At 46.0% G+C, this 15,199-nt stretch overlaps 1 protein-coding gene across 3 annotated transcripts in view; it reads right to left on the bottom strand.

Annotated features, from left to right (window-relative positions):
• Positions 1-5,827: 5,827 nt before the first annotated feature.
• Positions 5,828-15,199, bottom strand: part of klf8 (Kruppel like factor 8) — a 66,282-nt gene continuing 56,910 nt past the window's right edge. For all 3 annotated transcript variants that reach the window (XM_083927684.1, XM_083927685.1, XM_083927686.1), the window contains exon 7: positions 5,828-14,336. In XM_083927684.1, the coding sequence (XP_083783810.1) occupies positions 14,155-14,336 (182 nt within the window). In that variant the 3' untranslated portion in view covers positions 5,828-14,154. The remainder of the gene's footprint in view (positions 14,337-15,199) is intronic.

Here is a 15,199-nt window from a genome sequence, read left to right as displayed (position 1 = left end):
AAAGAGACACAAAACAACTACAAAGAGACAAAACAACTACAAAGAGACACAAAACAACTACAAAATGACACAAAACAACCACAAAGACACACAAAACAACTACAAAGAGACACAAAATGACTACAAAGAGACAGGGGTTGTTGACAGCAGTTGTGGAGTTTTATTTTGAAAGTCACTCTCCTCTGGTCGTGTTTGACTTCCTGTTTGTGTGTTTGCTCTGCACCTGTGTGTCTTTATCAGTTCCTTGTAAACGTTTCTGTTCAGGTCCTGCTCTGCTTTATGTTTTGGAGCCTGTTTAGTCCCCGTCTGCGTCCGTCCTGCAGCCCGTCCTGCAGCCCGTCCTGCAGCCCGTCTCCTCTCTGACACCTGTTTGGTGTTGGACCTCGTCAGCGCGCCTCGTGTCCTCGTCAGCTCGTCACCTCGTTAACCAATCAGTGACTCCGGCTCCCTGCCCCCTCCAGCTGCGTCGTGTTCCTCTGATTTGCTCTCAGTCCTTTTAAACCCGTTCCCCCTTTTGTTCCTGTTTGTCTGTTCCCGGTCTTCCCTGCGTCAGAGCTCCGTTTGAGCCTCAGCGCGTCTTCTTCTTCTCTCCTGATTCAGTTATTTTTATTTATTTAACCAAGAAAAAAAAGACTCAGGTTAAAAGAGGCTGAGACAGGAAGCAGCAGAGTGACACAGTTTCAGACGCCAAACAAACACAGAAGAATTAAATGCCCTGTGTTACATTTAAGCATTTCCTCATGTTACCTGAGGGCGCCCTCCCACTGTGCCTCCGTCCCGTGCCCCGTGCTTTAGGGTCCTTGTCCCCCCCTCCAGGCCCGTTTGTACTCACACTACCTGGGCCTCGGAGAATGCTTCTTGCTGCCTATACGTCATCACGCCGTAACACGCCACACGCATTGATGACGTCATGGCGATGCGTGGCTTTGTTTCCAGATCTTTCCGTAGACCTCAGAGTTTTTGTGCGTCTTGTCGACTGTTTTTGAATCTTTTCATCGACCAAATCTGCAGTAAACACTCCACCTCCGCATCACACCAACGTGAACCTTTCACCGCCATTGTTTGAAATGTCCGCGCATGGTCCCTCCTTCTTTTTCTACGTCCCAACAGGCGCACAGGAAATGACCTCAGAACCGCCGTAGGCCTCGTGCTCGTACACGTGCGCACGCTCGTGCTCGTACATGTGCAAACGTGCTTTACTAAAACCCACCTCTCCCAAACGGGCCGTGGACGGTCAGCTGGCCACAGTTATGCGCGGAGCGGTTGCACTCACACTGGTCAAACGCACTAGGCTCTACCCGAAAAACCTGTTTTGGCCCGGTGCGGAAGGACAGTGTGAGTGCGCCCTTAATTTAAACTTTAGATGTTTAGTCTAAGAGCAGGGAGACGCTTGACTGGACAGATATAGTTAATGTGTGTTTTATCGGTTTATTACGATAAAATATAATCACAGAAGAAGAAGAAGGGTCCGATGTTCCCCGCTTTATACAGAGCGGAAACTGTGACCTGTGACCTCTAACCTTCACGGAAGGCTGAATGAAATCAGAAGCAGAGGCTTATGTGACCTGGGAACACAGGAATGACCCCGCCGGGGGCTAGCTTCAGTTAGCTAGCCTCTACGCTGGTACCTGCGACTGAAGCGACGATCAAAAATGAGACATGTGATCAAGCGACGCGGTACTCTTAATACTACACGTAATACTACGTTTCCTGCTTCCAATATATGTAAATACGTGGGAAATGCACAAATTAGGGGGGACTATGGCTCAGTAGTAGAGTGGGTTGTCCTCCATTTGAGAGATTGGAGGTTCGATCCCCAGCTTCCCCGTCCGAATGTCAAAGTGTCCTTTGGCAAGACTCTGAACCCCCGAATTGCTCCGCGTGCTGCGCATGGGTGTGTAAATGTGGTGTGAATGGTCAGATTAGATGGTCTGTAGATGTCCGCTGCATCAGTGTGAATGTCTGTGTGAACGGGTGAACGTGACGAGTTGTGTGAAAGCGCCTTGAGTAGTCAGAAGACTAGAAAGGCGCTATACAAGTCCAAGTCCATCCATTTGCACTTTGTACTTTGTGTCATTTGTCCACACGTCAATGAAGCCAGGACAGACATAGAACAGTGCAACGCGTGCGCCGTAGACTGCTTATGTTGACATCATGGTACAGAATCTATGTTATTGGGTTTGTTCTGAGCAGCTCTTTGTCACAGAGCCAGGACAAACAACGCCGCGGATCCCCGCACATCTCAGTGACACGTCACATTCTGCAGGCGCTGTGGGCTGTTTTGACAGCTCCGTTGGCTGCGTTCCCTTTTCCATCCTCTCATGTCATGCGGGCATGGCGGAGATGTACACCCTGCTTTTGTCTGCAGCACTGTGTCATCACACGAACGACGGTTAAAACTACGCCTAAGACGCAGCGTTACCGGTCCGGCCTCGTGGACAAAAGGATCCTTACCTCAAAGGCACTTTGACTCAGAGAGATCGTGTCGTTCCACTTCTATTCTCCGCTCGTACTTTTACCGTCGTCTGTGAGACGATGAGGAAGGAATTTCCTCCCGAACATGTCAAGTGATGTTCTCTGGAGTGTGTTGGAACATGTCAGTGGTTACGGTGCTGCCTGGATGTTTTGTTAGCTCTGTTATCCAGCGACAGGTTTGGCAGCGCACAAGGGAACAGTGTCAGAACATATGTCCAACAGCGTCGACTGGATGACGTTGTTATTTTGCCTCGCGCTTTGTCGACACAGCATTTATTTGCTCCTACAGAAGACAATCATGTATTTATGTTATTTAAGCAGGGAAAGACTCACTGACATGACGAATCTCTTTTACAGGAGTGATCTGGCAAAGACGGGCGCCGGCGTAGCACAAACGTTAAAAACACTAAGCATCCGAAAGAGCAAACATTTCAAGGTCAGTTACAAAAATAAAAGCCTCGGGCAAAACACCGACAGACGGATGTTTGTGCCTGCAGATGGGCGAACTACGACGCTGGATCTGTGAGTTAGCTCTCAAAGCCTGGGTCATTCGCTCTCTTTAAGCGTCGCTGTATCACCATGGTTACTGATGCTTTCTACCAAACCTGGTCTGGAGGAGGTTTTCAGCTCAGACTCAGAGCTGAGACCTTCGGCTCTTTAAAGCTCAGAGCAGCTTTCTAGACTTCCTTTATGAGAGACACAGGTTCATCAGAGGCTCTTCACTGTCTGATCGTCCTTGTTTGACCTTATGTTCCCAATGTCGCACAAAGAATACGTGCACTAAGGGCGCACTCACACTGTCCATCCGTGACAGCCGTGACTGACGAGCCGCCGCTGACGTCGCCTTTGTAACCTCCGTGTCGGCTACAGTCATGGAAAAGCTGCGTTGTACCTCTGACGCTGAGTGGGAGGGTAAGGGCGCACTCACACTGTCCATCCGTACCGTTCCCCAGCACGTTCCACGGCTAAAGTCTGGTTCCTTTGACCAGTGTGAGTGCAACCGTACCGCGTCTAGGAGCGGCACGCTTGCCGTCCACGGCCCGTTTGGGAGAGGTGGGCTTTAGTAAAGCACGTTTGCACGTGTACGAGCACGAGCGCGCTCAAGTGTACGAGCACAAGGCCTACAGCGGTTCTGAGGTCATTTCCTGTGCGCCTGTTGGGACATAGAATAGAATAGAGGGACCATGCGCGGACATTTCAAACAATGGCGGTGAAAGGTTCACGTTGGTGTGATGCGGAGGTGGAGTGTTTACTGCAGATTTGGTCGATGAAAACATTCAAAAACAGTCGACAAGACGCACAAAAACTCTGAGGTCTACGGAAAGATCTGGAAACAAAGCCACGCATCGCCATGACGTCATCAATGCGTGTGACGTGTTACGGCGTGATGACGTATAGGCAGCAAGAAGCATTCACCGAGGCCCAGGTAGTGTGAGTACAAACGGGCCTGGAGGGGGGGACAAGGACCCTAAAGCACGGGGCACGGGACGGAGGCACAGTGGGAGGGCGTCCTAAGACTCCTTTCTAACCAGTAGTCCTCTGTGTGGAAGGCTTTCCAAAATGATTCAGTTCTGATTCATCACAAGGAAGCAGCAAAGTTCTGTTCTTTGATGCATTAATGTGGTTTGTGTCGGTGTGAGCGACTGACGCCGTGTTAATGATTGGCGCGGTCGTGACCGCAGCAGGCTAATAAACACATTAAGAGCAAACCTCAACAAGAGTTTCCTTCAGAGCCAACGAGAGATTTTTATGACTTTGCTCATGATTTGTATTTATTAACCCGGCTCGATCTCAGCGTTCTCAGTCAGACACTTGCGTCTCGAAGGATCTACGTCAGCCACCCTCCACCCGAGCGTCCACGCCGATCATGGGTCCGATTCACCTCTTATTTGTTACTATTATATTTGAACTACCACGACCCCACTGCTCCTCTGCTGGCTTTGCCTCTTCTAACTCTCTTTGGATGTTTGTGGCTCTCGCTCCTTCAGTTTTCCTCCCATTCTCTGTCCCAGTGCTCCCCCTTGTGGAGAACAGCTCAACCTGCAGGTGTATTGTGTCCGACTATCTGTACATTCAGTACTTCATCACTGCTTTATGTACTTCTAACCATTTCACACTCAGAGTCTGAAGAGTGTAAATAAACATGAAATTTACTAAATGAAAATTCTGTGTAGAAATATTATTATTTAAATATATATATATATATATATGTATATATATATTTGAAGAACTTTAAATGTGCGAAACCTGGCAACCCGACTGCTAGACTTATTTTTTGTTGTTGTGACTATGATCTTGAGACACTAGATGGCGCTCATCTGCTCATTCTACACGTTCAACCTTTAAGGTCGTGGTTTGGCTTCGTACTTGGTACTGTTAGTCCTGTGTTTTGGGACCCGTGCACCACCCTAATCCTCCTCACTGCGTGGATTTTAACGCTCTACACTACTGTATTTAGGCCGCCCTCCCACTGTGCGCCCGTCCCGTGCCCCGTGCTATAGGGTCCTTGTCCCCCCCTCCAGGCCCGTTTGTACTCACACTACCTGGGCCTCGGAGAATGCTTCTTGCTGCCTATACGTCATCACGCCGTAACACGTCACACGCATTGATGACGTCATGGCGATGCGTGGCTTTGTTTCCAGATCTTTCCGTAGACCTCAGAGTTTTTGTGCGTCTTGTCGACTGTTTTTGAATCTTTTCATCGACCAAATCTGCAGTAAACACTCCACCTCCGCATCACACCAACGTGAACCTTTCACCGCCATTGTTTGAAATGTCCGCGCATGGTCCCTCCTTCTTTTTTCTACGTCCCAACAGGCGCACAGGAAATGACCTCAGAACCGCCGTAGGCCTCGTGCTCGTACACGTGCGCACGCTCATTCTCGTACATGTGCAAACGCGCTCTACAAAACGCGGTACGGTTGCACTCTGGTCACACTGGTCAAACAAACTATGCTTTAGCCGTAAAACCTGTTTGAGCGCGGTACGGATGGACAGTGTGAGTGCGCCCTTACATTCATTCAAACATCACACAGTCGCCGTATGCCTCATGCTCGTACACGTGCGCACGCTCGTGCTCGTACACGTGCAAACGTGCTTTACTATAGCCCACCTCTCCCAAACGACCGTGGACGGCAAGCGTGCCGCTCCTAGGCGCGGTACGGTTGCACTCACACTGGTCAAAGGAACCAGACTTTAGCTGTGAAACCTGTTTGGGCGCGGTACGGACGCACAGGGGGAGCACACCCTGAGTATAAATGACTTTACAGGAGTATGTATGAACAGAGAATGAGCATCCCCCCCAAAAATGTAACAAACAACACGGAGATAACAGGGTTTAAATTGCACCAAAAACATTTTTTATTCTATAAAAGAAGAAGGGGAAATAATCACAACTGTACAGGGAGAAACCGACTTTGAAACACTATGAGTCACAGTATCAAAAAGCTCACGTTTTCCTCACTGATCTTTACACATTTGTTCTGTACAAATACAAAAAAAAGGAAAAATATTATTAATAATCGTATTATTATAATGATAACTGCATTGCACTTGAGTAAATATAGTACTGGCCCATAAGTTACTGCATTCAATAGAAAATACCTAAAGTTTCTGATTTGCAGAGGAAGTGAGTCGAGGCACTCGCACGTCAGTGACGTCACCCTCGGACGCGGACTCTACCCCGTCCAGGTCTCAGCGGGGATAAACTCCTGTCACCTTCTGTTCACAGATTCCTGCTTTTATACACGAACTGAATATTTAGAAGAATACAGACGGGGAAACTTGCACACGAAAAACAAAACAGGAAGCAGGAAGAACACAAACACATGCATCAGTCAGTCTCCCTGCAACACGACGCGTTAGTCCGGGTGGTGGTCCGCAGGCTCCGAGGCGTAAGAAGTGACGCTCCTCGGTGTGGAACTGGAGACGATAACAACTCAGCTGCTGTAACGCTCAACGGAGCGGATCAGTGTGCTTGTAAAGCCGTGGGCCATTAGCATTTTCAGGTACATAATGACACACACGTGTGCTATGTGGGGTAAACGTTCCTAAGAGTAAGGGGATCCACTGAATTCACATTTGGGACATTCTGTGTCAAACTTGGCACGTTTTAGTTGTGCAAAAAACGGTATCTCTGTCGGCGACTACGGGTCACTTCCTGTTTCTTGTATTGAAACAAAATGGATGACGGGTTGGGAGATTGGACGAATTTAACAGTTATCGCTGTAGATATAATTTAATTTATCTAATTAAAGCGTAATTCAATCGCAAATCCATCCTGTGGTCTTTTCGGCACTTGTTTACGTCAAATAATCCGACAGTTTTTTCCGTTTAACAACTATTTACAGAGAAATCCAGGAGAGACGCTAACAGCCGGACGTGGCTAACAGTGATTAGCTCGGGGCAGCACGGTGAAGGCATTCAAAGGTCTTTTTTAACCACTAATGCTGCTGAAAATAACAGCAAACCTCTGCAGCAGCATGAGAAGAGTCCCTACACACACAACAAAGCAGCAATGGGCTCCTTCCTTTGGTTTTGATGTGGAAAAGTCTGGAAATGCACCTGGAAATGTTTGGAAAGTGTTTGAATGTGACTTTAGTTAAAGCTGCAGAAACCCCGCATACATTCAAACACTTTCTCTGGTCACGTTTGGATCCTTTAACTGATTTAATGTTATTTTTGTTTATATAAAATCACATGAATTCATCCATGAAGTCGTTTTTTTTTTTAGTTTTCATCAGAAAAAGTTGTTTTCAGCCTCTGAAACCTGGAAATCTCTGATTTTCTCTGTTTGATTTCACTTTAAACTGAATGTTTTTAACATTTAAAGACTTTTTTCACCACGTTGGGACATTTTATAAGAAACAAATCAAACACTGACTCTGGTAATCCACTGTAATGGACTTTACTATGAGAGGAGCTGGTACAGGGGCCACAGGTAAGTCTTTAAAAAACTCTTTAATAAACTCTGGCTTCACTTATTACGTTGTTGCTGCTTTGTTTTGTGTGTAGGGACTCTTCTCATGCTGCTGCAGAGGTTTGCTGTTATTTTCAGCAGCATTAGTGGTTAAAAAAGACCTTTGAATGCTTTCACCGTGCTGCCCCGAGCTAATCACTGTTAGCCACGTCCGACTGTTAATAGTTGTAACTTGAAAAAAACTGTCTTGATGGCATATTTGATGTATGTAAGTGCCGAAAAAGACCATGGGATGATTTTGCGCCAGAATTACACAAGTTTCAGGAGGACGAGCCCCCACTTTGCGTCCTGTCGGCATCTTTTCACGTCTTACTCGCTCAATTTCAGATTTAATTCAACCAAAACCAGAGTTGGTGATTGTTTGAATAGCGTAAAGATGAACTAAGACGTGTTTGAGGAGCTTTATTTAATTTAATTTCTATCCAGTTTGAATGAAGTGATGAGCTAACGAGCTAATGAGCTAACGTCGTTAAGCTAACGTCCTAGTTCGTTAAAACAGAGAAACATATGGTTGTATTTTTCTTTCCTTGACAGTTTGTGAGTTTATTTAGTTTTATTAGTGCAGTGAACTCACCGCAGTCATCGGTTGCTCACCCAACCCTATTGGATATGTTTGTATTTACGACTTTTTAATATATAAAACTGAATCTGGGGGAAAAAATGAATCAAAAACGTATAAATATTTTTTAGCCCTGAAGTTTTTCCGAGTGTAAAACTAAATCTCACATTTCACTGACTCTTTTTAGTTGTTTTTCTTTTTGAATGAGCTCTGTTTGAATAATAAACGGATCCCTAATTAATGTGTTTTTGAACCCCACAGTCTCACACACACCGACATGCTCACCAACGTCACTATATGAAAACAAGAAGGCTACTCTCCATGCAACAAAGAGTGCACAACACAAGTGGGACCAAGTCTTTTTTTGTCTTTTAAGAAACTACGAAACAAACGTCTGAAAAGAAACAACACGCGATGAAACACTTTCCATCAAACCAACAGAGGAAGAAGAAAGCAAAAGAGGTTTTTTCACATTATCTAGTCAGTGTTAAAAATAGAAATTCACCCGTTACATTTACTCTGCACTTTTTGATTATATACATTTATGTACATGGATTTATCTTAATTATTTGTCATTGTCCTTAATGTCTTTATCAACAGTTTACAAAAGAAAGAAATTTGCAATCAAATGCATATACTCTTCTAGAAAGATGTGCTTAGTAACTATGTTTTTTTTGTTGTTGTTGTTGAAGCAGAGGGGGACGTTCGGAGAAATGGGGAAATTGCATCTTTGCTTTGCACCGCGAAAAAACCAAACAAAATCCCTCCAAACAAGTGAGATTCTAAGTTATTCAGTGACTTTGCTAAGACAGATATTCTTTTTTTTTTGCAGTGTACGGACCAAACAACAATTTGCTCTGTTTGTGGTGTGCACGCAGCTCTCGTGAAGCCCGCGCACAGCTCACGTGAAGCCTGTGCGCAGCTCACGTGAAGCCCGCGCGCAGCTCGCGTGAAGCCCCCACGCAGCTCACATGAAGCTCACGTGAAGCCCGAGTGCAGCTCACGTGAAGCCAGCGCGCAGCTCACGTGAAGTGAAGCCTGTGCACAGCTCACATCAAGCCCCGCACGCAGCTCAGGTGAAGCCCGCACGCAGCTCACATCAAGCCCGCGCGCAGCTCGCGTGAAGCCCGCGCGCAGCTCAGGTGAAGCCCGCGCGCAGCTCAGGTGAAGCCCGCACACAGCTCACGTGAAGCCCGCACACAGCTCACGTGAAGCCCGCGCGTCCATCTCCGTTATCATACCGTGAAAGGTCAGGTGCATCACATGTTGCTCTCGCTAACTAGCTTTTGAAATGACGACAACAACAGGTACCCCGGATTGGCCGACGAGGCGACGCATTCTCGTTGACAGGTTCGTAGGATATCGTACGAATAGGAATGCACAAAAAATATGACATCAGAAGTGGATCGCGGCGGCCACGTTGCGTTATGTTTAAGCAACAAAAGGTGACGGTTAGGGTTAGACTTCAAAATGACTCAGTCAAGGTGACATCCTCTGTCCAGGGTGAGGGAACTGATTCATCCCACTGGGGCGAGGAGTGGAAGGACCCTGTAAGTATGGGTCTGAGGGTGGGATAGGATAGTTTGAAGGCTGACCATAGTTGTCATGTGGACGTGGGACACCGGGAGGTCAGGCATAGGGCTCAAAGAGAAAGGGTCAGTGGCTGTCTTGCTGGGACCAGAAGGCTGGACAAAGGGGTCATATGTGAAGCGGTCAGGCCTTGGAGTTGACGGAGCATGGGCACAGGGATTTCTAGACATTTAAGTCATTGGTCCCTGCTGAGTGAACGAGTGCACCTGAGGGTGATGCTGGACCATTCTTGGAGGACTGGTGAAGTTGTCATTCCCAGATGGTCTTGGGGTATGTGGAGGCGGAGCATGGGGGTCATTCTGCTGACACACACATTTTTGTGCTTTACCTTTTGTACGATATCATACGGACCATGAACGAGAACAGTCTGGATGAGGAGAACAGAGTTGCGAAGTGTATTTTCTGCCCTTTTTGTTTGCAAAGGGGTTCTTCGGGATTGTGAAAACCGTGTCCTGTTTATCGCACTCTTGATTAAGACACAAGTCTGAGTTCCTCCACATTCACAACTTCTCTTCAGAGGTGGTCTTCGTTCAGCGATCGGCATCTATGCATCCTTTTTATTTAAAGGTTCTTGTTATACGGTACAACTACCAGCTAGTGCTAGAAGAGCGCTTGGAGCGAGGTCTACGTTATGTTGCATAATCAAGTTCAGCCCAGAACAGGAGCTGAAAAACAGCCCACTTTAAGACATGGACGCCGAAGGTTAGAGGGCAGGGTTAGGGGTGCAACTCTGTTCCAACTGTTGAACAGTTTGATATAAGAGGAGTCGTGTCGGCAACTGAGTTCTTTTAAGTCCAGTTGAAAGAGACTTGACCCCGACCCAGGTAGAAATGCTAGTGAGGAGAGCGCTTAGTTTCCCCCGTGGTTTAAATCGCAGGCACTACGGACCCTGACAGCCCGACACAGTGCCTGGTTTCTCACAGAACCACCGACAGATGCTGTAAGTCCATGAAACCGTTGCAAACGGCGTTTACATCGTTGGATAAAATACCTGTGTTTGAAATAAGGTGCTCAATAATTACGACCACATTTTCCGTCAGCTAAGCGTGAATAACTTCTTTAACGTTGCATGATTTTTGTCTTCTATCTTCAAACTAAGATATGGCAGGCAATGTGTTTCTACCTACTCCTTTACGCAGATGACACCGTCATTTATGTTGCCAATTTTTCTCGACATATAACTAAATTAAGTTTTATTCTATTAAATTAAAGTTTCTTTTAGTATTTGGGAGGTTTGAACTTCCGTCTGCTCTTTAAGTCGCGTCCTAACGCCCTTTCAAAGTACTATTTCCGGGCCCAAGCCCGGTGTTTCTACAGCGCTGCAGTGCTGCGTTCCCCATCAAAGTTTCAAAACTAAATTTTATCTCTTTCATATCGAAACAAAGGTTCTCAGGTTTGGCCGTCTACCTACTCCTTTACGCAGATGACACCTTCATTTATGTTGCCAATTTTTATCAACGTATAACTAAATTAAGTTTATTCTATTAAATTAAAGTTTCTTTTAGTAATTGTTTTCAATAAAGCACATCGCTCGCTGCTTTTTTATCTCTGTGTGCCGTGCATTTTGGCAGGAACGCACCCCGAATGTTGGAAAAACTCACAAACGAAACATTTTAAAAGGTCCTGCAAGTCTTTAACTTCTTGGTTTCAAATCACTTAAAAAAGCATGCGAAGTATCGGAGCGTCCTTTCCATTGAAAGCAACGAGAAATGCCGCACACATGAGGCACTCATGGACATAAACGTCCTCTGTCAGTGGTTCTGGTTTCGCCCTTTTCAGATTGACTTCAGTTATTAAGGCTCAACGGGCAAGAGGTAAAAGAACAAGTGCCCGGAACACACACTCGTAAAAATCTTAAATTCTGATTATTAGTTTGTCTCAAAACATGCACACTCACCCACAGACACACGAACAACGCACGCAAAAAACACACACACTCAGAAAAAGCTCCCCCTTATTCCCTGCGCGAGAGTTTAACTTGTAATCTCAAACTATTTGTGTCTCCTATTGTCTTTTTTCACAGCCTCAGAACACAACAAAAGGATCTGTGCCTTTAAAAAACAAAAGAAAAGAGGATGTTAAGAGTGCCAAACCTGGCGTAAAGAAGGAGAAAAAGGCCTTATCTCATAAGACAACAGCAACAACGACGCATAAAAAGCAAATACTGTTATCGAAGAACAATCAGAAAGGTGTGTGTGGGGTGGGGAGGGGGGGGGGGCACGCAAATGACAATAATGTGATTGATACAATGAAAAGAAATGAATCTTTATAAAGTTCACAGTCTTGTAGCTCCCTGTACCAGGGGAGAGAGGGGGGGGGGGCAAAAATAAAGTTTGACGTCACTTCAGCTGCTGTGGAAAAAAGCTCACACACCGGGAAGCTTTTACTTTGAAGGGCAATGAAATTATTTAACCAAAAAGTTGTGATCGCAAAATGTACAGAAGCCGAGAACGGACGTGTTCGCAGTTATCTTGATCTTGGGATCTTGAGAAAATAAAATCTGTCTCCTCTATTATAAGATAAATGAGATAATGCTGACGTGACTGAATCTGATTTGGTAAAAATGTTTGATTTTATGTTCTTTTGTTGTCCTCAACGCAAATGTTTCACTCACTGACGATAAACTGGCATCTTACTGGACATATATGTACTGTACATGTACTGGGGACATGTTCAACGGTGGACGAGGACAACCTGACATCTTTTTACTTATTGTGAACACAATCCAAATTATCTTATTTTATGTATGTTTTTGTACATGCTTTTAATTTGAAATCTGCATGCAATCACGCATGTATTCTTCCGCTAACTCCACCAAGACTGTCACCTCGATTTGGGACGTTTGAACTTCCATCTGCTCTTTAAGTCGCGTCGTAACGCAGACCGCAGACACCAGGCACTCATGGACGTAAACGTCCTCGTCTGCTCTTTAAGTCGCGTCCTAACGCCCTTTCAAAGTACTATTTCCTGGCCCAAGTCTCGTGTTTCGACAGCGCTGTAGTGCTGCGTTCCCCTTCGAGTTTCAAACTAAATTGTAATTTTATCTCTTTCATATCGAAGCAAAGGTTCACAGGTTTGGCCGTCTACCTACTCCTTTACGAAGATGACACCTTCATTTATGTTGCTAATTTTTATCGACATACAATCAAATAAAGTTTCTTTTAGTAATTGTTTTCAATGAAGCACATCGCTCGCTGCTTTTTTATCTCTGTAGGCCGCGCATTTTTGTCAAGAACGCAAGTATTAAAGGTCCCGCAAGTCTTTAACTTCTTGTTTTCAAATCACTAAAAAAGGAAGCTAAGTATCGGAGCGCCTTTCCATTGAAACGTCCTCTCTCTGCTCTTTAAGTCGCGTCCTAACACCCTTTCAAAGTACTATTTCCTGGCCCAAGCCTCGTGTTTCGGCAACGCTGCACTGCTGCGTTCCCCATCACGTTTCAAACTAATTTTATCTCTTTCATATCGAAGCAAAGGCCGTCTACCTACTCCTCTACGAAGATGACACCTTCATTTATGTCCGTCGTTCTTTGTTTGGTTCCGCCATAGTATTTTGAAAGGGTCTTACGTCTGCATAAAATATACGTTTAAAGGAGAATAAAGGAAATTATTTGTCGTTTGCTTGTGATAATTAGGAGTTAAGTATGATTTTATTTTCTCAAGATAACCAACAGCATTAAAAAATATATATATTGCAAACGCAGCCTTTCACAGCTTCTGTACAAACTGTTTTTTTGGCTCTTTTGTATAAAACAGTACCAGGACCTTCAGAGGATCTTTCTGCACATTTCAAAATATCTGGCGAATAAACCCAAATGTATTTTGTTTGAGACGAGAGAGCACCCCCCCCCCCCCCCCCCCCCCCCCAAAGAGCAGGGACTTTCTTGTTTGGACCGAGGATCAAAAGCAGGGGATTATGAATTTTAATACTTTTTTGGTACCAACCGAAATGTGTCCATAGCACCGACCGAGTATCAAACGTTTGCAGTCTCGTTCAGCTGTTCTTTGATCACATAGCTCTCGATTCAGATCGATGTCTCCGCCGCAGTTCCTCAAGTCAAAACGGTTCGAAAAGAAAGTTCTTGAAGAAGGTTCCTGGGAAAAAAACGGGATCATTTGAGGCCTTTGTTTCCAAAAAAGTGTTGTCTTGGATGCACATGACTTCCCAACTCTGGATATGTACAGATTGAATAGTGTCCGGGCAGCTGAAGTGACAGCGCTCCTCTGGTTTCAGTTCGGTTATGACACACACACACACACACGTCACTGCTCCTCTTCCTCCTGTCCTCTGGATGGATGCTCATGGATGGATGGACGGACGACCTTCAGTCCATCCCTTCTCGGTCGGAGGGGGTTATTTTGGGGTGGACGGCGGTGATGATGAAGACGATGTGTTGAAACGCATACGCACTGATAATCCTGTGGTTTCAACATGATGAAGAGGAGGAGGAAGAAGAAGAAGGAGGTCTTTTTTTTTTAATCTGCTGATCCCGACGTGTGGGCGCACTGGTACAAGATGTGCTGTGAGGGCCGAGGGGGAGGGGAGGAGAAGGAGGTCACATCATGACGTGGCGGCGGCGGTGCAGGGAGAGGTGGTCGGACCGGGAGAAGGAGCGGTCGCACTCGGTGCAGCGGAAAGGTTTGATTCCGGTGTGCTTGCGGAAATGTCGGGTGAGCTCGTCGGAGCGGGCGAAGCGCCAGGTGCAGCCCTCCCAGGTGCAGTGGTACGGCTTCTCCCCTGGGGGAGACAACAAGGAGGAGAGTTAAGGGAGGAGGAAGCAAAAACGCATCTTACTTCAGTCGGTTATTTCCACGGGCTGCCAGTCAAGTCACGCATCGCCTACAAGATCCTCCTGCTCACCCACAAATCTCACCACAACACCTCACAGATCTCCTCCACCCCTACACTCAGTCACGGTCCCTGCGGACCTCTGACAGGGACCTGCTGACCCCCACCCCCCTGCACCAGGTTGCGAACTTTTGGGAACCGGGCTTCCCAAACAACGCTCCCACACTCTGGAACAGCCGACCACTCCATGTCTGCTCCGCCCGTCCCTGCCTACGTTCAAAAACATTTCTTTTCACAAAGTCATTTGACCTCTAACCCCCCCCCCCGTTAAGCGACCTTGGGTACCATGAAAGGCGCTATATAAGTCCAAGTTATTATTATTATTATTACATTTCCCAGAATTCCCAGCACAGTGAAATGTGACCTTTCTGCAAAGATGCTAGCAGCAAAAAAAGCTAGTTTTTTTTTTTTAATGCAAACTGCTCAGAAAAAGGACGTTTAACTCCGTATCAGAACTAATGTCCGCCCACGCCTGAAAGCACACATGACGTGACCGTTTGCGTACACTGGGCGTGTGCAGGAAACAGACTGGCAAACGTTTCTCCGCGTCGGAAATTATGGATGTACAGGTTTAAAACCCTTCGAAAGGAAAGACAGAAACGGTTAGAAACGAGAAAGAAAGAACCAAAACAAACTATTTTGTATGTATAGAAAGATATCTAGCTAGATAGATAGATAGATAGATGGATTGATGATAGGTAGATCCCAGCATCACAAACCTGCGGGACTATTTCCGCGCTGCGACTGGCGGC

The sequence above is a fragment of the Echiichthys vipera genome, assembly GCF_963691815.1.
Source record: "Echiichthys vipera genome assembly, chromosome: 14".
Taxonomy (NCBI): domain Eukaryota; kingdom Metazoa; phylum Chordata; class Actinopteri; order Perciformes; family Trachinidae; genus Echiichthys; species Echiichthys vipera.
Note: the sequence above shows the minus strand (reverse complement) of the source record. Positions and strands in the feature narration are given on the sequence as shown.